Consider the following 22,367-nt stretch of genomic DNA (forward strand, 5'->3'; position numbering starts at 1 on the left):
TCTCGGCCTCCCAAAGTGCTGGGATTACAGGCTTGAGCCACCGCGCCCAGCCTGGGGACTGAGTTTTAGGGTTTTAGTCTGCAAGTTTCTGCATGGTTTGAATCTTTTATAATTAAGTATCTCTACAATAAAAGCCAAATATATAGAAGCAATATATATTCATTGAAGAACAGAAAATTTGAAAACTAATCCCTAGAGAATAACTCCTTATAATTTATATTTCTCTCACACGCAAAATTGTCTATAAAGAGAAAACACATCATACATAATTCTGTATCATTTTGCTTAACATTACTGCATGAGTCCTGTCTAAGGCTATTACATGTCTTTTGAAAAGATAGTTTTAAAACATTCCATTTTATGACTATACAATAATTTATCCATCTCCCCATTGTTAGCAATTGTTCACTATTTTATTATTATTATAAATGGCATTGCAGTGCCTTAGGTTAAATTTCTAGAAGTGGAATAACTGTATCAACAAATCTGATTTAAATACTAACTCTTGTTACACCATTAAAGCGTGGTCCACCTTAAAAGCATTTTCATGCAAAGCTTGGTACTTGTAAATGTTAATGGGTAGTGATCCACGCCTATAATCCCAGCACGCTGGAAGGCCAAGGCGGGCAGATCACTTGAGGTCAGGAGTTCGAGACCAGCCTGGCCAATGTTGTGAAACCCCTTCTGTACTAAAATACAAAAGAAAAAAGAAAAAAGAAAAAAATTAGTCGGGCGTGGTGGCACATGCCTGTAATCCCAGCTACTCTGGAGGCTGAGGCAGAATTGTTTGAACCTGGGAGGCGGAGGTGGCAGTGAGCTGAGTTTGCACCACTGCACTCTAGCCTGGGTAACAAGAGTGAAACTCCATCTCAAGAAAAAAAAAAAAGAAAAAATTACTTAAGCATCAAAGGTCAATACCTATCAAGGTGCTGAGAGAACAGTCATTCCCGCAGAATTTGATATCAACAGGAATTATTCAAACTTAGTTTTAAGTCATAGATAACAGATAAAACACCTGACTGTTCTAGACAATATGAAATATCTTTTGGGTGACCTCTGGTTAGAATTTTGAAAACTGTTTTAAGAAGTGCAATTTTCAGCAAGTAAATGCTTTACTAGTAAATTTGTTTCTTTTCTCTCCAAACAAATTTAGTTCATACTAATTAGAGATTTCAGCAGCCTAAGAGCAAAAGAACTCAGTATATTTTCTATTATATTCTTATCTCCATACTTGATGAAATGAAAAAAGCTTATCATAAACATAACAACCTTACATTTGGTACTCCTAAACATTAGCTCAGATACTCTTTAGTCAATGAGTCTTTAACGCATCCCATTAGAATGACCCAAATCTCTTCACAATAATTTAAATAATCCAAATGTTTTCTACCACATTAAAACTGCAAATACCATAGCACAATCAGTCCATTAACTGCAAAAGAGATAATGACTTTGTCCCCACCCTACCTCTCCAACTTATCAGCTGCAGGACATTCTCAACACTACTGGAAATTGTGACCTGACTAAAAGGAGCGCTGCCATCTATGAATTGCCTCTGACTCAGTGCCTATGGCAGATAGGACGAGGTAGGACTCAGCACCCTTCCAGTCTCCCTCTAGTTGTTTCCTCCTACTACAGAGTCTGAAAAGCTAATCATTATTCCTCAGGGTCCCTTGAAACTAGGATTCAAATGTGAATCAGGTTCAGTCAACTAGATGCTCATGAGATGCTCATGAGACGAGATGTGGAAAGCAGATGGTGAATGAGAGTCATTTTACTGAAGTTTTGGCTATCCACAAGGATTAAGGAAATGTTGGCCATGTGCACATAATTCTCCAGTTCTCAGTCACTAACTCTGTAAGGGTCATGAATCAGCTGCAGTTGTGGGGCAAGTAGTAGTGGTTTCCTAATACCTGCATAACAGATATATGCTCTTTTCTGTGTGTGTGGTTAACTATACATAAAAGTTACCATTTTTACCATTTTAAGTGTTATAGTTCAGTTTCCTTAAATACATTCAATGTTAGGGCGGGCGCGGTGGCTCAAGCCTGTAATCCCAGCACTTTGGGAGGCCGAGACGGGCGGATCACGAGGTCAGGAGATCGAGACCATCCTGGCTAACACAGTGATTTTAGTCTCTACTAAAAAATACAAAAAAAAAACTAGCCAGGCGAGGTGGCGGGCGCCTGTAGTCCCAGCTACTCAGGAGGCTGAGGCAGGAGAATGGTGTAAACCCGGAAGGCGGAGCTTGCAGTGAGCTGAGATCCGGCCACTGCACCCCAGCCTGGGCCACAGAGCGAGACTCCGTCTCAAAAAAAAAAAAAAAACTAGCCGGGCGAGGTGGTGGGCGCCTGTAGTCCCAGCTACTTGGGAGGCTGAGGCAGGAGAATGGCGTAAACCCGGGAGGCAGAGGTTGCAGTGAGCTGAGATCCGGCCACTGCACTCCAGCCTGGGTGACACAGCGAGACTCCGTCTCCAAAAAAAAAAAGATCTGAATGACATTTTTTTAAAGGGTACTTTTCAGATTTAACCACAATGTTAAATACCATAATTATGGCATGTCACTAATACATCTTTCCTTGTAATCTATCCTAGAACTTCCTTCCTATAATCCTTTGCAAGGGGAAGATCCTTGTGCTTATCCACTGATAATACTTCTAATGATTTTCCTATTCCTCTAGTAATTACAATAGTAGCTTTTATTTCTGGAATCAGCCCAATCTTCCCCATGTCCCAACCCATTCCCTAACTTCTACTAATAAGGTTATTTATGTCCCTATAGATTCAAAGTGGGTCAAGAATGTAAGAAGCAGACTGTGAGCATGTTGAGGGAAAGGACTGTATCTTGTTCACTGTTAGATCCTCTAAATATTAAGCAAAGTACCTGGCACATAGGATGCCTGATATCTATTTCCGCTTGCCATTAAGCTAAGGCCCATTCACAAAAGAATTAGCCAACAACCAACCAAGTAACCAGGCTATTAATTAGGCATAAGTGTATTTAGAAAAGGCAGTGTAAGCCCCAACTTCAGTCTTGATCTCTAAGCCATTCTGTTTTAAAATGACAAAGAGGTTAAAAAAAAAAAAATTTTTTTTTGAGACATGTTCTTGCTCTTTTGCGCAGAATGGAGTGCAGTGGTACAATCATGGCTCACTGCAGCCTCAACCTCCCAGGCTCAAGCGATCTTCCTGCCTCAGCTGATCCTCCTGCCTCAGCTCTTGAGTAGCTGGGACCACGGGCATGACTACCACGCCCAGTTCATTTTTTAATTTTTTTTTTTTTTTTTTTTGAGACCGAGTTTCCCTCTTGCTGCCCAGGCTCGAGTGCAATGCGCAACCTCTGTTCACTGCAACCTCCGCCTTCCAGGTTCAAGCGATTCTCCTGCCTCTGCCTCCTGAGTAGCTGGGATTACAGGCATGCGCCACCACGCCCAGCTAATTTTCTATTTTAGTAGAGATGGGGTTTTGCCAAGTTGGTCAAGATGGTCTCGAACTCCTGACCTCAGGTGATCCACCCACCTCGGCAACGTGTTGGGATTACAGGCGTGAGCCATCGTGACCAGCCTAATTTTTTAATTTTTTGTAGAGACCGGGTCTCACTATGTTTCTCAGGCTGTTAAAAGGTAAATTTTAAAATAGATTGTGATAAAGCTGTGACAGAAGCCCAAAACTTTACCATTTATAAATCATAACATCTTTTCCATTTTTTCTCTCAAATCATCTTGGGGGGCAAAAGCGTTCAAAATCCAACAACAATTTATTATCCTATCAGTCTCTAGTCAAGCAGCCTACTATTAGGTGGCTCAAAGATGACTGCTCACCATATACAATGAGGGGTGTCCAATCTTTTGGCTTCCCTGGGCCACATTGGAAGAACTGTGTTTGGCCACACATAAAATACATTAATGATAAATGATGAGCTTAAAAAAAATTGCAAAAAAAAAAAAATCTCAGGTTTTAAGAAAGTTTACGAATTTGTGTTGGGGCACAGTCAAAGCGGTCCTGGGCCCGGATGTGGCCCACGGGCTGCGGGTTGGACAAACTTGATGTAGAAGTGGAGGGGAGGGGCTACACAAAGTAACCAAGGAATGTTTACAGACTGATTATCTCTTCATGTGAAAATGATTTTGATATTTCTTAATATCAACCTCCTAAGTTCCTTATAAGGATTATGAGTTTATATTTTAAAACGCTTAAAACAGTACCTGGCACATAGTAAGCACCATATTAAGTGTCTGTCAAGTTACTTTTAATCAGTTTCCAATTGCATTCGTTCATACATTAGAGATCTGCAATGCCTAAAGAAATTACCAGGTTGAGAGAGAAGTTCCAATTGGATAGCCCTTAAACCTAAAACTAGAAAGAGGTCTCAGAGAATGTTTCATGCAAGTTCCTCATTTCATGGTTGAAGAAATTAATCATATATCTCATATTTGCAGAGAAATTCATAGGTTACAAAAGCTTTCACAACTATTATTGTCTAATTATCAGAACAGCTTGTAAGGGATGAAAGGCAAGTATAATTAACTCTATTTACTCATGAGGAAATCGAACCAGAAATGTTAAGTGACTTGTCCAAGGTCACAGTGAGTAAGTGAAAAGGTCCCGGCTTGAATCCAGGTCTCTCGATGCCCAGTCCAGACTTCTTTCCTCTGTAAAACACACTGCAACTTGGGCCCTGGACTTGAGTCACATTTGGAAACAATGATTCCAGTGATTACAGGACCCTAAATGAAAATTCTATTGCAAATGCTAATGTGAAAAGGCAACTCTATTAACTGCATGTAGAAGTAATCAATAGTTGGCAAAATATCTACCTACACATGGGTGTATAGTATAAAATGCCATAATTACATATATTCACAAAGGTCATCACAAATCTGCACAGCACTCAAGTGACAGTTCTCCATAATAGGCCATTCAGAGATTGCCAGACCCTGAGAATATTGATGTCAGTCTAAGAAAAGACTGCCACTTCCCTTAAATCAAACCCAGAAGGGAAAGGTTTGCCCCAGAGGATGTGAAGACATGGAGCCTAACAAGGCTCTGCGGGATTACACGCAGGTTGCAAACTCCCAGCGACAAATGAGTACCGACCCTCCCAGCCGGTGAATCAGCTCGCGTTCATCCGGCAACATCTTTCCCCGGGGCTCGCCACCCCCAGCGCAGCTAAACCGGGGAGCTAAAGGTGATACGGCCACCGTTTGTAGGATTCAAAATAGCCTCACAGAAAGGCTGGCTGGCGGTACAAGCAGCACTGCATACCAACACAAGACGTTATTTTAAGCGCGTGTCCCCATGAGAGAAACCATCCGATCTACCGGAGCAAGCATCTCCCACCCGCCGGGAATTTTCCAAAGCCAAGCAGGAGCGGAGGCACGCCCGCCCTGCTAAATCCACATGGGCCCCTTTCCACTCGGAAGCCCGCTCTGCCCCAGCTCCAGCAGCGCGGCAGGAGCCTGGGAGACCCCGAGGCGGGCCTCCCTCCGCCGCCTTAACCATCTCGCCCGAAAAGAGGAAAGTGCTGCAGCGGGCGACCGGCGGGTAGGGCCGAGGGTTCTGAAGCGCTGAAGGGGTGGCGCTGGCCCCGCCGCTCCCGCCCCTCCCCAGCCTGACAGCTGGCGGCGAGGGCCGCGCGGCCCCAGTCCTCGACGCCGGCCACGGGGCGCCTTACCTTTGTGTAGAGCTCCGACGCAGCCATGGCGGGCTCCGCGCGCCTACGCCCCCCGCCTGTGCGGAGGCCGCACCTCGCCTGGGCNGGAGTTTTGCTCTTGTTGCCCAGGCTGGAGTGTAGAGACATGATCGCGGCTCACTGCAACCTCCACCTCCCCAGTTCAAGCGATTCTCCTGCCTCAGACTCCTGAGCAGCTGGGATTACAGGCATGCACCACCACCGCCCAGCTAAATTTGTATTTTTAGTAGAGACGAGTTTTTTCATGTTGGTCAGGCTGGTCTTGAACTTCCAACCCCAGGTGATCCGCCCGCCTCGGCCTCCCAAAGTGCTGGGATTATAGGAGTGAGCCATCATGCCCGGCCCAGTGTAATATGTTAATACATGTATATACTGTATAATGATCAAATCAAGATACTTAGCACATATATCATTTTAAACAGTTATCCTTTCTTTCTTTCTTTTTTTTTTTTTCTAGAGACAGGGTCTTGTTCTCTTGCCCAGCCTGGAGAGCACTGACACAATTATAACTCACTGAAACCTCAAACCCCTGGGCTCATGTGATCCTCCCACCTCAGCCTTCTGAGTAGGTGGGACTACAGGCATGTGCCATCATGCTTGGCTAATTTCTTTTTTACTTTTTTGTAGAGACAGGGTCTTGCTATGTTGCCCAGGCTGGTCTCAAACTTCTAGGCTCAAGTGATCTTCCTGCCTCGGCCTCCCAAAGTGTTAAGATTATAGGCATAAACCACCACACCAGTCACATCTATCATTTCTTTGTGGTGATAACATTCAAAATCTTCTAGCTACCTTGAAAAACACATTATTATTAGTCATAGTCACTCTACTGTACAACAGAAAACCAGTTAACGCTTCTCATCTAACTATAATTTTTTTGGTGGGGGTTGGGGGGAATAGTCTCACTCTGCCACCCAGGCTGGAACGCAGTGGCGCAAATTTGGCTCACTGAGCCTCCACCTCCTGGATTCAAGCAATTCTCCTGCCTTAGCACCCCGAGTAGCGGGGATTACAGGCGCCCACCACCACACTAGGCTAATTTTTGTATTTTTAGTAGAGACGGGGTTTCACCATGTTGGCCAGGCTGGTCTCGAAGTCTTGACCTCAGGTGATCTGCCCACCTCAGCCTCTCAAAGTGCTGGAATTACAGGCATGAGCCACTGTGCCTGGCCTGTTATTTTACTTTAAATTCCAGAATACATGAGCAGGACATGCAGTTTTCTTTACATAGGTAAATGTGTGCCATGGTGGTTTGCTGTACCTAACAACCCATCACCTAGGTATTAAGCCCCGCATGCATTAGCTATTTATCCTGATGCTCTCCCTCTCCCGGCACCCCCCGCCCACTGACAGGCCGCAGTGTGTGTTGTTCCCCTCCCTGTGTACATTTGCTCTCACTGTTCAGCAAATACTAAATGCCTTTTGTCCCAGCAATCCCATTACTGAGTATATACCCAAAGGAATATAAATCATTCTATTATAAAGATACATGCACGTGTATGTTCATTCCAGCACTGTTCACAATAGCAAAGACATGGAATCAACCCAAATGTCCATCAATGATAGACTGCATAAAGAAAATGTGGTACATATACACCACGGAAAACTATGCAGCCATAAAAAGGAACGAGATCACGTTCTTTGCAGGGACAAGGAAGGAGCTAAGTGTAATTTTGTACTTGCTGACCAACCTATCTCCATCCTCCTCTCCTATCCTTTCTCTCTAGTCTCTGATAACTACTATCCTACTTTCCACTTCTACAAGATCAACTGTTTTTTTAGATTCCATATATGAGTGAGATCATGTAGTATTTGTCTTTCTGTGCCTGGCTAATTTCACTTAATATAATGTCCTCCAGATTCATCCATGTTGCTGCAAATAACAGGACTTCATTCTGTTTTATGGCTGAATATGAATATAGCGCACGCCCACAGACACACACACACATTTTCTCTATTTATCTGTAGATGGACACTTAGGTTGATTCCTTACCTTGGCTATTGTGAATAGTGCTGCAATAAACATACAGGTGTAGATAGCTCTTCGACACACTGATTTCATTTCCTTTGGATATACATCTAATAGAGAGATTGCTGGGTCGTATGGTAGGTTCTATTTCATTTTATTTTTTGAGACAGGGTCTCACTGTGCAAACCCAGGCTGGAGAGAAGTGGTGCAGTCTTGGCCCACTGCAACCACCACTTGCCAGGCTCAAGCAGTCCTCCCACCTCAGCCTCCCAAGTAGCTGGGGCTATAGGCACGCACCACCACGCCTAGCTAATTTTTGTATTTTTTTGTAGAGATGGGGTTTTGCCATGCTGCCCAGGCTGGTCTCGAACTCCTGAGCTCCAGCAACTTGCCTGCCTCAGCCTCCCAAAGTGCTGGGATTACAGGTGGGAGCCACCAGACCCAGCCTCTATTTTAATTTTTGAGGAACCTTCACAGTGTTTTCCATAATGGCTATATTAATTTACATTTCCACCAACAGTCAATCAGGATCATTATAAACAAAACAAAAACCTGCCTTTTTCTTTCTTTCTTGATTGACTGAGACAAACTCGTGCTCTGTTGCTCAGGCTGGAGTGCAGTAGTGTGATCACGGTTCACTGCAGCCTCGACCTCCCAGGCCCAAGGGATCTTCCCACTTAGCCTCCTGAGTAGCGGGGACCACAGGTGTGTACCACCAAGCCCAGTTAGTTTTCTTATTTTTTGTAGAGATAGGGTCTTCCTAGGTTGCTCAGACTGGTCTTGAACTCCTGGGCTCAAGTGATCCTCCTGCTTTGGCCTCTCAAAGTGCTGGGATTACAGCTGCGAGCCACCATAGCTGGCAAAAAAAATCTGCCTTTAGACAGCTGATTATTTCAATCTTAAGAGTATACAGGAAAGATTTTATTACATATTTCTCTTTATTTATATTGTTGTTATAATACTTTATTACAAACTCTTCACGGCTTCAGGGAGTTTTATATCCATAAATTTAAAATGTCCAACTGTCAAGAGATAACACAGGGCCACTAATTTGATAAATTTTCCAGGAATCAGGATCTGGTATTCACCCTTAGATCAAAACTTGACCCTGTCAGTTTCCCAGAGTTGGTCAAACCAAGAGAGACTAAAAAGCAAACTCACAAGGTGCTAATGGATAAATTACAGCACCAATTCTAGACACTCAAGTGTCTAAAAGGAATGCTCAAGCATTATCTCAGGCACATCTTTTTGTAATTCTGAAGCGTCTAGGAGGCTGATTTAATAATCAGAATGCTACTTGTACAGCAAGTAATCAGGACAAAGAAAAATAGATCGTCTTGGGCCAAATCTAATCCAACTTCCTGTGAGACGTAACGTAACATCAGTGCCACAGAGTAGAGAGTGCCTGTCTAGAAAAGGTTGTTCGCATCTCCCAGTTTCAGTCTCTCTCTCTCCTAGACAGTGTAGGATATAAAAAGCCAATTCTCTTTGATGACTCCTTTGCGTAGGCTTCCAAGGAAACTACATGTACAAAGGTTTTCAACCCTGGCTATACATTAGAATAATCTGAAATTTCAAAATGTATTTGTATCAATGTCCATGCTCATCCTAGGACAACTGAATCAGAATCTCTCAGAAGAGACAGAAATTTTATATCTGCATTTTTAAAAAAGCTCCTCATGTGATTCTAATGCACAGTGAGGCTTGAGGTGCCAAGATGTTTAGAGTATTTAAAGTCATCTAGAGAGTTAATATTGGAGTTGAAATTAAACTCCAAGAATTTGGACAATGAATTCAGTGTTCTTTCCACCACTTCATGCTGCTTTTCCGTGGAGCTAAAGGATGGGTTGAAAATAATGCTACCAAGTTCTAACAGAGATTTAAAGATTTATTATAGATTTTTAAAAAATATTCTTACCATATTTTGGAGGCTCATTTATTTCTTTACTTTTATCAGAAATACATAAATTGTAGATAAATTCGATCATTTATTTTTAATAATCAAAGTTCTGTTTTCTGGCTATTAGATTTTGGTATTACAGACAGATTCTAAGCTTCTAATTAGTATATGTTTTAATATAAAATAACCTACAATTTTTCTTAATATTATATATCTGCAGTCAACCCTAGAGCGTGATTTTTCTTTTCAGACAGTTCTGTGTGTATGCTTAAACTATATTTTATTCAACTGCATTATGTAGTAATTAGGAGAGGTAACAAGTCAACATCAAATCAAGATGTAATAGATTAAATCAGATGTGTGGAAAGGCACCTCAAAGACTCAATGTTATACAAACCAGAAGCAGAGAACAAGCAGAATTAGACTGGATGGTCACATAGTACTCTGCAAGCCTCAGAATAAATAATACTATAAAATGAGGAGGGAAAAAAAGGGATAACAGAAGGAAACTAACATTTATGAATACCTACGACAGGTGTGATTTCATGTGTGATCTCATTTCCTAATTATAACAATTCCTACTTGATCTTTGCCTAGTTGTTTTGAGGGTTCTGCCTGCCTGGACTTCTGTTTTATATTTTCTACCTCTCAAGTCTTCCAAGCTCTCTTCAAAGTAATAGATAATAAAATAAATATAAAACAGTAACAGAAGCAGCTACATTTGTTGAATGCTCAGGTACTATTCTGAGCACTCTATCTTTATAGTATTATTTAATCCTCACAACAGTTTTATGAGGTAGATATTACTATTATCTTCATTTTACACATGAGACAATGAAGGCACAGAAAAGTTAAGTGAAGTGACCAAGGTCCTACTTGAAATTGTCTGAGCCAGGATTCAAATTTGGGATTCAAACATTTTGCCACATTTGCTTTACACAAATTATTTAAATTATTATAATTTAAAATATTTAAAGTCACCTAGAGAGTTAATATTGATGCTGAAATTAAACTCCAACAATTTTGACAACAAATTCAGTACTCTTTCTACCACTTCATGCTGCTTTTCCTTGGAGCTAAAGGATGGGTTGAAAATAAAGTTACTAAATCCTACCAGAGATTTAAAGAATGATCATAGTTTTGTTTTTTTTTTTATGAGACGCAGTTTTGCTCTCCTTGCCCAGGCTGAAGTGCAATGGCATGATCTCGGCTCACTGCAACCTCCGCCTCCTGGGTTCAAGCAATTCTCCCGCCTCAGCCTCCCAAGTAGCTGGGATTACAGGCATGTGCCATGAAGCCCGGCTACTGTTTTTTTTGTATTTTAAGTAGAGATGGGGTTCCTTCATGTTGGTCAGGCTGGTCTTGAACTCCCGACTTCAGGTGATCCGCCTGCCTCGGCCTCCCAATGTGCGGAGATTACAGGCGTGAGCCACCGCACCTGGCTGATCATAGGTTTTATTTTAAGAATTCTCATCATATTTTGAAGACATTGTTTAACTAATATGAAGACATTATGACATTCACCATAAATATTTCAGCATCTAGATGTTATTCATCTTCTATTAATAATGACAACTTCCTATATAAGTACAATACACATTACCACACCTAAGAAAATTAACCATAATGTCACCCCTAATTGTCCCTCAAATATTATTTTATTTCTGTTTCCCCCCAAAAATAAGGATTCAATTTAGGATCATGCATTACACTTGGTTAGCACATCTTGTTAGTGTCTTGTAGTCTAGAACAGTGCCCTAGCTCTTGTTTCTTTTTGTGGGGAGGAGGCGAGTTCAGGGTAGTTCTTTTGTGGAATAACCTGTATTCTAGATTTACCTAGTTGTTTACTTCCTCTACTCTTAACCACTACACTATGATGTCAAGGTTTACAATCACAGCTAAACCTAACATAAATCTCCAATAATATGTATTCGTGTAACAACTCAGATGGCTTTGGGGTGTTTCTTAAAACATTAATGGCTTTGTTATGTATCTAAGGCTGTATAAACAAACCATTTTCTACTATCCCTAAGATTATATAACTTCTTTTTCCTACATAGATGAGACATTCAAATCTGAAGATGCCAAATGAAACTAGCTAATCATTTTAACTTTGAAGAAGTCTAGGCCGGACGTGGTGGCTCACACCTGTAATTCCAGCACTTTGGGAGGCTGAAGTGGGTCGATCAGGAGGATGGGGACCCTCCTGGCCAACATGGTGAAACACTGTCTCTACTAAAAATACAAAAATTATCTGGGCATGGTGGTGCGTGCCTGTAATCCCAGCTACTTGGGAGGCTGAGGCAGGAGAATCACTTGAACCAGGGAGTCGGAGGTTGCAGTGAGCCAAGATCATGCCACTGCACTCCAGCCCGGTGACAGAGTGAGACTCCATCTCAAAACAAACAAACAAACAAACAACCCAGAAGTCCAAAAGAGTCACTTGAGCTGGGGACTTTCAGGCTATAGTGAGTTATTACTGTACCTGGGCAACAGAGCAAGACCTTGTCTTTAAAAAAAAAAGAAGAAGAAGAAGAGGAGGAGGAAGTACAAAGAAGATATAACGAATATCTTTAGAATTAGAAGAAAAGCACACTGGAAAAAAGATCCAGTTGAGATGGTTTTTTTAGGTGATTCAGAATACAGAAAGAAGTATAGAGGAAGGTAGGGCTTCTGTATTATGAAAGTGTCAACTTTTCTTAAAAGACCCTTTTGCAGAAAAAGTAATACCATTTTCATCAGTATGTGTCTGAAATTTTGCTACTTAGGTACTAAAACCAGGTATATGCATGTATTAACAATGCAATACAAGCAGCTGGATAAAAAAACAAATCTTTTCATCTCAGGCTTCCAACTATTCACTTCCTTTACTTTGTAATCACCCCAAGGCACCAGCCCAGTATCACTGCGTACCACTTCTAATCAATAATCCCCTTCCCCTCTCCCTGCTGCCCACCCCATGGTAACCACAAACCCATCTTCCTGATAATCCCTTGTTTTTCTTTATAGCTTTACTACCTAAGCATCTATACATAACTATATTGTTAGGTATCCATAAACAATATAGTTTAGTTGTCCCTGCATTTGTACTTTATATGAATGGAATAATACCATATGTATTATTTTAATCTTATACAAAAGTAGATTTCAGAATTCACCTGTTATTAAAAATAAGCTGGGCCAGGCGCGGTGGCTGAAGCCTGTAATCCCAGCACTTTGGGAGGCCGAGACGGGCGGATCACGAGGTCAGGAGATTGAGACCATCCTGGCTAACACGGTGAAACCCCGTCTCTACTAAAAAATACAAAAAACTAGCTGGGTGTGGTGGCGGGCGCCTATAGTCCCAGCTACTCAGGAGGCTGAGGCAGGAGAATGGCGTCAACCCGGGAGGCGAAGCTTGCAGTGAGCTGAGATCCTGCCACTGCACTCCAGCCTGGGCGACAGAGCGAGACTCCATCTCAAAAAAAAAAAAAAAAAAAAAAAAATCTAAGTTGGGTGTGGTGGCTCACGTCTGTGATCCCAACACTTTGGGAAGCGAATGCGGCAGGACTGCTTCAGCGAAGTTCAAGACCAGGCTGGGTAACATAGGGAGATCTTGTTTCTATTAAAAAAAAAAAAAAAAAAAAAAAAAGCAGAAGTGTGGGTGCGGTGGTTCATGCCTGTAATCCAGCACTTTTGGAGGCCGAGGCAGGTGGATCACTTGAGGTCAGGAGTTCCAGACCAGACTGGTCAACATGGTGAAATGCTGTCTCTACTAAAAATACAAAAATCTGCTGGGCGTGGTAGCAAGCACCTAGAATCCCAGCTACTCAGAAGGCTGAGGCAGGAGAATCGTTTGAAACCTGGGAGGCAGAGGTTGCAGTGAGCCGAGATCGCGCCACTGCACTTCAGCCTAGGTGACAGAGCGACTCTGTCTCAAAGAAAATAAAAATAAAAATAAAAAATTAAAGAAGAAAAAAAATCAAAACCAGATTAATTTTAGAGGGCTGTTGAAACAGTTTTAAGGTTCAAAATAATACAGGAGCCGGGCGTGGTGGCTCATGCCTGTAATCCCAGCACTTTGGGAGGCCGAGGCAGGCGGATCACCTGAGGTCGGGAGTTCGAGACCAGCCTGACCAACATGGAGAAACCCTGTCTCTACTAAAAAAATACAAAATTAGCCAGGCATGGTGGTGCATGCCTGTAACCCCAGCTACTTGGGAGGCTGAGGCAGGAGAATCGCTTGAGCTAAGGAAGCAGAGGTTGCTGTGGGCTGAGATCACGCCATTGCACTCCAGCCTGGGCAACAAGAGTGAAACTCCGTCTCAAAAAAAAATAATAATAATACAGGAAACGTTAAATAGCCATTTTAATTTGTCTGTGAAGACCCGTAAAGGGTTTATCACTTAGGAAGAGTTAACTGCACTAAATGGGAAAGTATATTCAACCAGAACAAATAAAGTTTGTTATTGTATCCTTCAAAGGAAATACAGTGAACAAAAGTACCTGTTGTTCTTTGGTATGAACTAGTTAACCCTTTCTGACTTAAAATGTCTCAAGAGGACTTGTTCATTTAACTGTTACATGCTGAGTACTGTCTGTGATGTAACTGGGATTATCAGCTATCCATTCAATACCTAGTTAAAATAGTAGGAAGCAGACAGGACGTACAGCTAGAGGATATGTGATGTCAGCAGAGTGCTATTCCTTAAAAAGAATGTATACCCTAACTCACAAACTCAAGTTCTGAACCATGTTCAGTGCATTTTCAGGAAGTAACAATAAATTAGTTAACATTTATGGCATTTACAATGTCTGAGGAATTGTTCTAAGTGTTTGATTTATATGCCCAAATAATCCTCACAACTATATAGAGTAGGTACTATTAATTTCCTCATTTTATAGATGTGATAACTGATATAACTGGGTTAAGTTCCCTAAGATCAACTTGTACTAGCAAGTAGTACAGAGAACTGTTCAACCTAGGCAATCTCATTTTAAAGTTCACGTTCTTACCCACGACAGTATACTGCCTCACATGAACTGAGGGCTCTTGTACTTTTTTAAGAACTAAATCTCAAAAATAAAATACTAAATATTTCCTAGTTATCAGCAGAAGAATGCATCAAAGTTACAACTCCTGCATTTTCTTAGTAAGCACAGGGTATTGGTTCCAAAACATCAATAAAATCTGCAATAATTACAAAACAGTCTCAAAGACCTTGCACTAATTCCTACCACCCATTTTGAAACACTTTAGTGGTGATTTTCTGTTTTACTATGTCCCACTTCTAAGCAGTAGAATTAAATTAAAAAGAATTAAATTCCCTCCTCAGTTACATCATAATTCTCTTGGCTGCACTTCAGTTCTGGGACTTTTTTGCTGCCCTAACCATGAACTTGTACGATTTTACTCAAAAAAAGTTTTCATATATACCAAATAACACAAACTTTTTCTGGCTCCAAATAGCCTTTGAACTAACTTCTACTATCAGGCTGCACCTAATTATCTACACCAAACCCAGAACTGTCTCCCCTCAATGAGTAAGAATCTGACAGATACTACCGTCCATATTATATACTCAGTTATACCAAAAGTTTTTACATGATGACAGGAGTTTATTGATAAATTTGGTAAAGGGTTCCTGACCTGGCTGCAATGACACAGCAAACCAGTAAAGAAGCCAAGTATCTAAAATTCTAATTTTTATTCTAACCAGGCTAGCAGTTTAACATATAAATTTGGTAAAATCTTTTTTGTTTGGTTTTTTGAGATAGCGTTTCACTCTTGTCACCCAGGCTGGAGAACAATGGTGTGATCTCGGCTCACTGCAACCTCTGCCTCCTGGGATCAAGCAATTCTCCTGCCTCAGCCTCCCAAGTAGCTGGGATTATAGGCACACGCCACCATGCCTGGCTACTTTTTTTGTATTTTTAGTAGAGAAAAGGTTTCACCATGTTGGCCAGGGTGGTCTCGAACTCCTGACCTCAAGTGATCCACCCACCTTGGCCTCCCAAAGTTCTGGGATTACAGATGTGAGCCATCACGCCCCCCCCTTTTTTTTTTTTTTTTTTTTTAAGATAGGGCCTCACTCTTTACCCAGGCTGGAGTGCAGTGGTGCAATCACAGCTTATTGCAGCTTTGACCTCCTGGGCTCAGGTGATCCTCCCACCTCAGCCTCCTGAGTTCTGGGACTATAGGTGCACACCACCACGCCTGGCTAATTTTTTGTATTTTTAGTAGAGAGGAGGTCTCACTATGTTGCTTAGGCTGGTCTCGAACTCCTGGGCTCAAGGGATCCACCTACCTCAGCTTCCCACAGTGCCGAGATTACATGCATGAGTCACCCCACCCAGCTGGTAAAATCTTTATTTTTAAATATGCTACACTGGCAGGGCGCGGTGGTTCACGCCTGTAAACCCAACACCTTGGGAGGCCAAGGTGGGCGGATGCCTTAGTGAGACCTTGTCTCTGCTCAAAATACAAAAAATAAGCTGGGCATGGTGGCACGCACCTGTAATCCCAGCTACTGGGGAGGCTGAGGTGGGAGAATTGCTTGAACCCAGGAGGCAAAGGTTGCTATGAACTGACATCGTCCTACTGCATCCGGCCTTGGCAACAGAGTGAAACTCTATCTCTAAATAAATAAATAAATATGCAACATCCAAAATCTAATCAATATAATGGAAAATGAGAAACTGGCTCAAGATTTCAAACTCCATTATATACTGTGAAAACTGATTGGATTTGGAGCCAAATTTTAATGCATGGTTTTGGAAATCTCTGGCTTTCCAGCCAATATTATACTGACGGAACTGACATCAATTCCGTTTAATCTCAAAGTTCCAAACTAAAACAGATTTGCAAGTATTTCCCAAAACTCAGTGACACCGGTTAACCTACAGGAAGACCCTAAATTAGCAGAATCCATGGTTCTCACCTCCAACTAGAATTTACCTGTCAAGAATTTCAAGACAACAGAACAATTATCAAGATAACAGATACTTATATTACTACCTCTCTTGTCCTCTGCCACAACTCATAAGCTTAACTAAATGCACAACAAAAATTTAAGACACTCACACCTGTAATCCCAGCACTATGGAAGGCTGAGGTGGGAGGATCAGGAGGCCAGGAGTTCTAAACCAGCCTAGTCAACATAGCTGATACCCCATCTCTACAAAAGAAAAATTAAAAAAATTAGCCAGGTGTGGTGACACATGTCTATAGTCCCAGCTACTCAGAAAGCTGAGGCAGGAGGACTGCTTGAGCCCAGGAGTTCGAAAAAAAAAAAAAAAAAAAAAACTTTTAGACAAATATAAATATAGTTAACTGCCCTGCCCCACAACTCTTTTCTGAGGTACATATCATAAAACATTGTTTTATGGTGAAACCCTGTGGTGAAACTATTATAACCAAATTTTTCTTAGTTAATAGTCTTACAGTATGTTACATTCTATAATATTGTGAGGTCCCAATACAGTGAAGGAATAGAACATTTCAATACAGAAACATGAAGTCCCTAAACTCAGCTAAAAGGTTAGGCTTCAGATCTGTGATGATGGTGCTGTGTGTATGGGAGGAGGCGGTGCAGGAATATTCACACCACAGGTCTGTTACAAATTCATACCTGCACATTCAGATGGCAAGTTACCAGGAAGCAACAGTGGTAGCATGTAAACACTGATCTGTTTTCCCAGTGTGCCTGGCCCATGCTCTCCTATTTTTAGTTAACATCTTGATTTCTCAAGGCCAAGAAAACCACAAGAACTAAAGTAAGCATCACGGCCCTGTTGATATCTGTTGTAAAATGGCTTTCTCTGTTCTTGCCCTACTATTAACCCCTCAATGTGTTACATTATACCCTTAGAGCAAAACAAAAATAATAAGAACAAGAACTGATTCCAAAAGAATTCCCAAAACCACATGTAAGCAAGTATTAAAGATACAGCATTTTGCAAATAAGTAACACTTTATTTATAAACAAATATAAACACATGAGAGATGTGAAAATAATCAAGGCTCTCCCCTGTCATCTCTGCAAAAAAGTAAAACACTTAATCCGGGAATGAAATGGTACAATCCTCCTCTATAACCTAAATCCATTAAAAGAATTATGATTAGCTCATACTGTATTTTTTCATCAAATACCATAATCATTCAAAACAGCTTCATAAGTAATTTAGCAGAATATGGAATTGTATTCATATCTCATATAAATCAGTTTTATGTCCAAAGAGAATCAAAGCTACAGAAGCTTTAAAATTAAAAAGTGAATTCAATCTTAGTTCACTAATAATCCACTGGCATATGAAAAATGAAGGGGGTAGAATCTGAAGACAGGAAAGACTTCCATCCATAAATTAATGGGCATGCTAGGTACACCCAACAATTAACACCATATATTACATCAGGCCTGGAAGTAAAAATCTCGAAAGAATAGCTCGTTAACATGGCATTCTTATAAAACAATAATAATACTATTCATGGAAAGTCTGCGATTTAAGTGTCTCAAAGTGTTCAAATTTCAATTCTTAGAAAAGCCATGAAAATGTCTTAATTAGTAACAGCAAAATTTTGAAGAAGTATTGAGGATCTAATGATTAACAAAATTTAAAAAAATGTTTCAAGCAACTGTGCAACGTGAATAAGCTTCTGCAGAAGGCGGGTTATGCTACTGAAATCAAAACTGATTTACCTAAACATGTCTGCATATTCTGCCATTGCAGTCATGATGGCTTCTTCTGCCTTAGAGAAACTGATTTTCCTTTTTTTTTTTTTTCGAGACATATCACTCTGTCGCCCAGGCTAGAATGCAATGGCATGATCTCAGCTCACCATAACCTCTGCTTCCCGGGTTGAAGCGATTCTCCTGCTTCAGCATCCTGAGTAGCTGGGATTTCAGGTGTGTGCCACCACACCTGGCTAATTCTTTTTATATTATTAGTAGAGATGGGGTTTTGCCGTGTTGGCCAAGCTGGTCTTGAACTCCTGACCTCAAGTGATCTGCCTGCCTGGGCCTCCCAAAGTGCTGGGATTACAGAAGTAAGCCACCATGCCCAGCCTAAAACTGATTTTCTTTACTCAGTGGGTGCGAGAACTGACAAAGGGAAATGAAAATTTTAAAAACTATCAGACTTGCTAATATGTTAACTGTACAACTCCATCTAACAGTTTCTCTTTAATTTTGCAATAACATTAAGATGTAATCTTAATAGAGTTCTTATATTGCAATTCAGCAAATTTTTACATGGCCATGACTTTTATTCAGAACTAAGTATGAAGACAAGGTCTCTAGAGGATCTCACTCTAGAGATAAAACCAACAAACAGTAATATTATGTAAACTTCAACAGAAGATAATTTGTATTAAGTTAAAGGGAATTAATACTTTAACAACCTCAGCGTTTTTAGCTAAGAATTCACATCTCCTTTGAAGAAACAATTACTATTCCACTGTGCATCTGAGGGTATGTCACATAGCCCATACACATAAACTAATTTAAAAGCTGTTGCCAATCAATAAATTATCATCTCATGAAGATTAAACAGTAGATATCCATTTAGATTTAATCAAGCATTTAGAAAACGCCTGACGCTAACAAAAATTAGCCAGGCCATGGTGGCGCCCACCTGCAGTCCTAGCTACTCCCAGCTACCTGGGAAGCTGAGGTGGGAGGATCACTTAAGCCTGGGCAACACAGTGAATCTCTGTCTCAAAAAAAACAAAGGAAGAAGAGAAAAGAAATGGCCAACAACTTTACAAACCTATAATCGCATAAAAAGTTGTAAGACATATGAGACATGGCTAAAGTCAAAGACTTCATAGAGCCATGTTATGACTTAACAATCACAAAAGGAAGTGAATTTATCTCTACTAAAGTGAATATAAATATTGCAATCATTCTTTTTCTGGCATAATTATGTTTTGGAACTATGTCTTCTATAAAAAGTATCTGTGTACCCACCTGTCCCAGTTGTGTTGGGTGCCAACTACAAGCATCCTCTGTCCTTATTTTCCTAAATCACTCTACTAAAAATATTATTCACACAATATCTGCAAAATAGTATTTCAATATTGGTTTTGGAAATCAAAGATATCTCTCCAATTTTCAAGGGCTAACTCCAATCCTGGGGTTGTCAGTGAGAGGAAGATTTGGTATTGGCCTAGACTGTGGCAAGTTCACTGTGCCCCCTTAACCCAGAAACTTGCACTGACCAAATTTTTACTATGTGGCAAATACATGTGTCAACTTAAAACTTTGGAAGTGGAACCAGTCCATGCTGAGTATCTGTAAAATCCGAGCGTCCAAATTCTTGTTTCATGTTTAACTTTTAAAATCCGAGTGTCCAAATTCTTGTTTCAAGTTTAATTTTTAAAATCTGAGTATCCAAAGTCTTGTTTCAAGTTTTTAAAACTTAAAGGTAATATAGTAAATCTTTTTTAGGATCTTAACACGTCTGGTATTTAAACTTATTTACGAAAGAAAAATACGATGAAAAAAAGGACACCATTACTGTCAATAAATCCAAATGATATCACGTTCACAATCACGTCTTTCAGTACCTTCTTCAAACATCACTTCCTCTCCACTACTTCCCCCAGTCCTTTAAGCAAATCAGTGATTCACACCGCCCCTTCCACCCAAGATTCTTAAAAGGATCCACTGTGCACGAACGAGAAAGTCCCACAATCCAAGTACATTGCCCTAGTGATCTCTGATGTTTTAAAAGGCACCTGTAAAAATGCCAAAACCCAAAATTAGATCCCCAAGGGCTCCTTTTCTTTCTTGACCACACTTCTCTTTTTCAGTGCCTCCCTCACCCCCAGAGGCCAGACGATTTCCCATCCCATAGCCCTCCTCTTTCTAATCAAACCTAAATCCTGCCCTCCATCATCACCAGCCCCACCCGGGTAAGAGGCTCCAGTCCCAGCCCCGATCGCCCTCCCTCGTCCTGGGAAGGGAACACCGGCCCAGGTCTTGCTCCTCTGACTCTTCACCCCCGCTGCCAAACCCAGAGCATCTCTTCCTCCGGGTCCACATTCCCGCAGGACCCCTTCGATCTTCTTCCCCCACCGCGCAGCTTTCAAAAGCCCCCAAGCTCTGGGCTCTTCAAGCCTCCCCCTCCCCCCACCTCGTTCCTCGGCCTCCACTTACCCCTCAGACTCAGGCCCTCGGTTCCACAACCTCCATTTCCTTCAGATTCCATTCCAGAGCTGACTCTCCCGGCTCCCTCAACCGTCTCCCCGGGGCCCCTCCGAATCGCGGTCCCTCAGCAGCCCCCGGCTCCATCCCAGACTCCCTACTCACCCTTGGCAGCAGGCGCCCCCCAAGCTCCCCTCTCCTCAGCCTCAGCTCCCGCTCACCTCCGCGGTCCGAGTCGGGCTCCCCGGACCCACCTCCGAGTCGGCGTCCGAGCCGCCGTCGGAGTCCGGGGCCCTCCCCGCCTCGCCGGAGTGCAGCGCCTCAAGCGGCGGGGGCGGAGCCCGGGGCGGGGAGCCGGAGTGGAGGCGGGGGCGGTGGCGGCTGCGCGCAGGCATCGTCCCGGCCGCCGTCACCGCCGCGCCGGCAGCTGCTCGCAGCCGAACCGGAACTGCTTCGGGAGGCGGGGCCCTACCGGCCGGGAACGGGGTTCTACCGGCAGGGGGCGGGGCCCACACTGGAAAAGACGCGAGGCTCCAGATGGGCCCGACGGGAGAACCGAGAAGCTGCCGCGGGGGAGCCCGAGGGCGCATGCGTCATGCCGGAGGCCAAAGCGAGAGTAGGAAGCGGGGCTAGCGGAGCGGGGGCGGGGCCTTTGGGATCCGTAAAAGGGGTTAGGGCCTAGAAGGAGGTAATCCTAATTCCTCTGGAGAGAGCCAGCTCTTCTCCAATAGCCAGCCACCAATGATAATTGTTATAATTTATTGCCCACTTACTCTTTGACAGCATCTATGCCAAATGCCATATAAACATCTCATTTAATCCTTGTGCTAAGGCCAGGCGTGGAGGCTCACGCCTGTAATCCCAGCACTTTGGGAGGCTGAGGCGGGTGGATCACCTGAAGTCAGAAGTTCGAGACCATCCTGGCCAGCACGGCGAAACCTCATCTCTACTAAAAATACAAAATTTAGCCGGGCGTGGTGGCGCATACCCGTAGTCCCAGCTACTCGGGAGGCTGAGGCAGGAGAATCGCTTGAACCCGGAAGTTGGAGGTTGCAATGAGCCGAGATAAGGCCGTTGCACTCCAGCCTGGGCGACAAGTGCGAAACTCCATTTCAAAAAAAAAAAAAAATTCTTGTGCTAACTCTGCAAGGGGGATCGTATAGCACAGAAAGCTAAAGAAACACGTTGCCTGACGTATTGCAAACTGATATTCCAACCCAAATCTCTCTAACATCCGATCCTATATTTTCCTCACTCCACCATGCTGCGCCACCCTGAGGGAAGGTCTCCTCCCAAGCCAGGTCTAGCATTGGCATAAACCAAGTCCAGACCCAGCTATAACCTGGACACAAACCCCTCCTTGGCCTTGCCTCCCCACACAGTGCCGGGCTGACTTCAGTGGTTCTGAATGGGATGGACATGAATGTAGACTGCTTCCATGGGATGCCCTGGTGTGGGCTTTCCCTTCAAACTGGTCTTAAGGCCAAGGACAGCTGGGAACCTCCCCACTGCAGCCCATACCCTTCCCAGCTCCATCAGGGCCACTGAGAAGTCACATGAGAGACGGCGAGACATCTCATCTTTTTTGCTGATAGCCAGCTCTGGCAGAAGGACAGGTTGACCTTTCTCAGTTTCTATTTTGGGACCCAAAGCCCTTATAGACAGAGGAATCTCCCTCCCACC

At 42.6% G+C, this 22,367-nt stretch overlaps 1 protein-coding gene across 3 annotated transcripts in view; it reads right to left on the reverse strand.

Moving 5' to 3' along the window:
• SAMD8 (sterile alpha motif domain containing 8) overlaps nucleotides 1–21,295 on the reverse strand; it is a 68,182-nt gene extending 46,887 nt beyond the window's left edge. For 2 of the 3 annotated variants that reach the window (XM_017871904.1, XM_017871903.1), the window contains exon 1: nucleotides 20,906–21,295. In XM_017871904.1, coding sequence (XP_017727393.1) covers nucleotides 20,906–21,274 — 369 coding nt within the window. In that variant the 5' untranslated portion in view covers nucleotides 21,275–21,295. Of the gene's footprint in view, nucleotides 1–20,849 lie in introns of all 3 variants that reach the window. The other variant, XM_017871905.1, reaches the window with a different exon arrangement.
• Between the last annotated feature and the right edge of the window lie 1,072 nt (nucleotides 21,296–22,367).

The sequence above is a fragment of the Rhinopithecus bieti genome, unplaced genomic scaffold (assembly GCF_001698545.2).
Source record: "Rhinopithecus bieti isolate Rb0 unplaced genomic scaffold, ASM169854v2 scaffold_6022, whole genome shotgun sequence".
In the NCBI taxonomy this organism is placed as follows: Eukaryota; Metazoa; Chordata; class Mammalia; order Primates; family Cercopithecidae; genus Rhinopithecus; species Rhinopithecus bieti.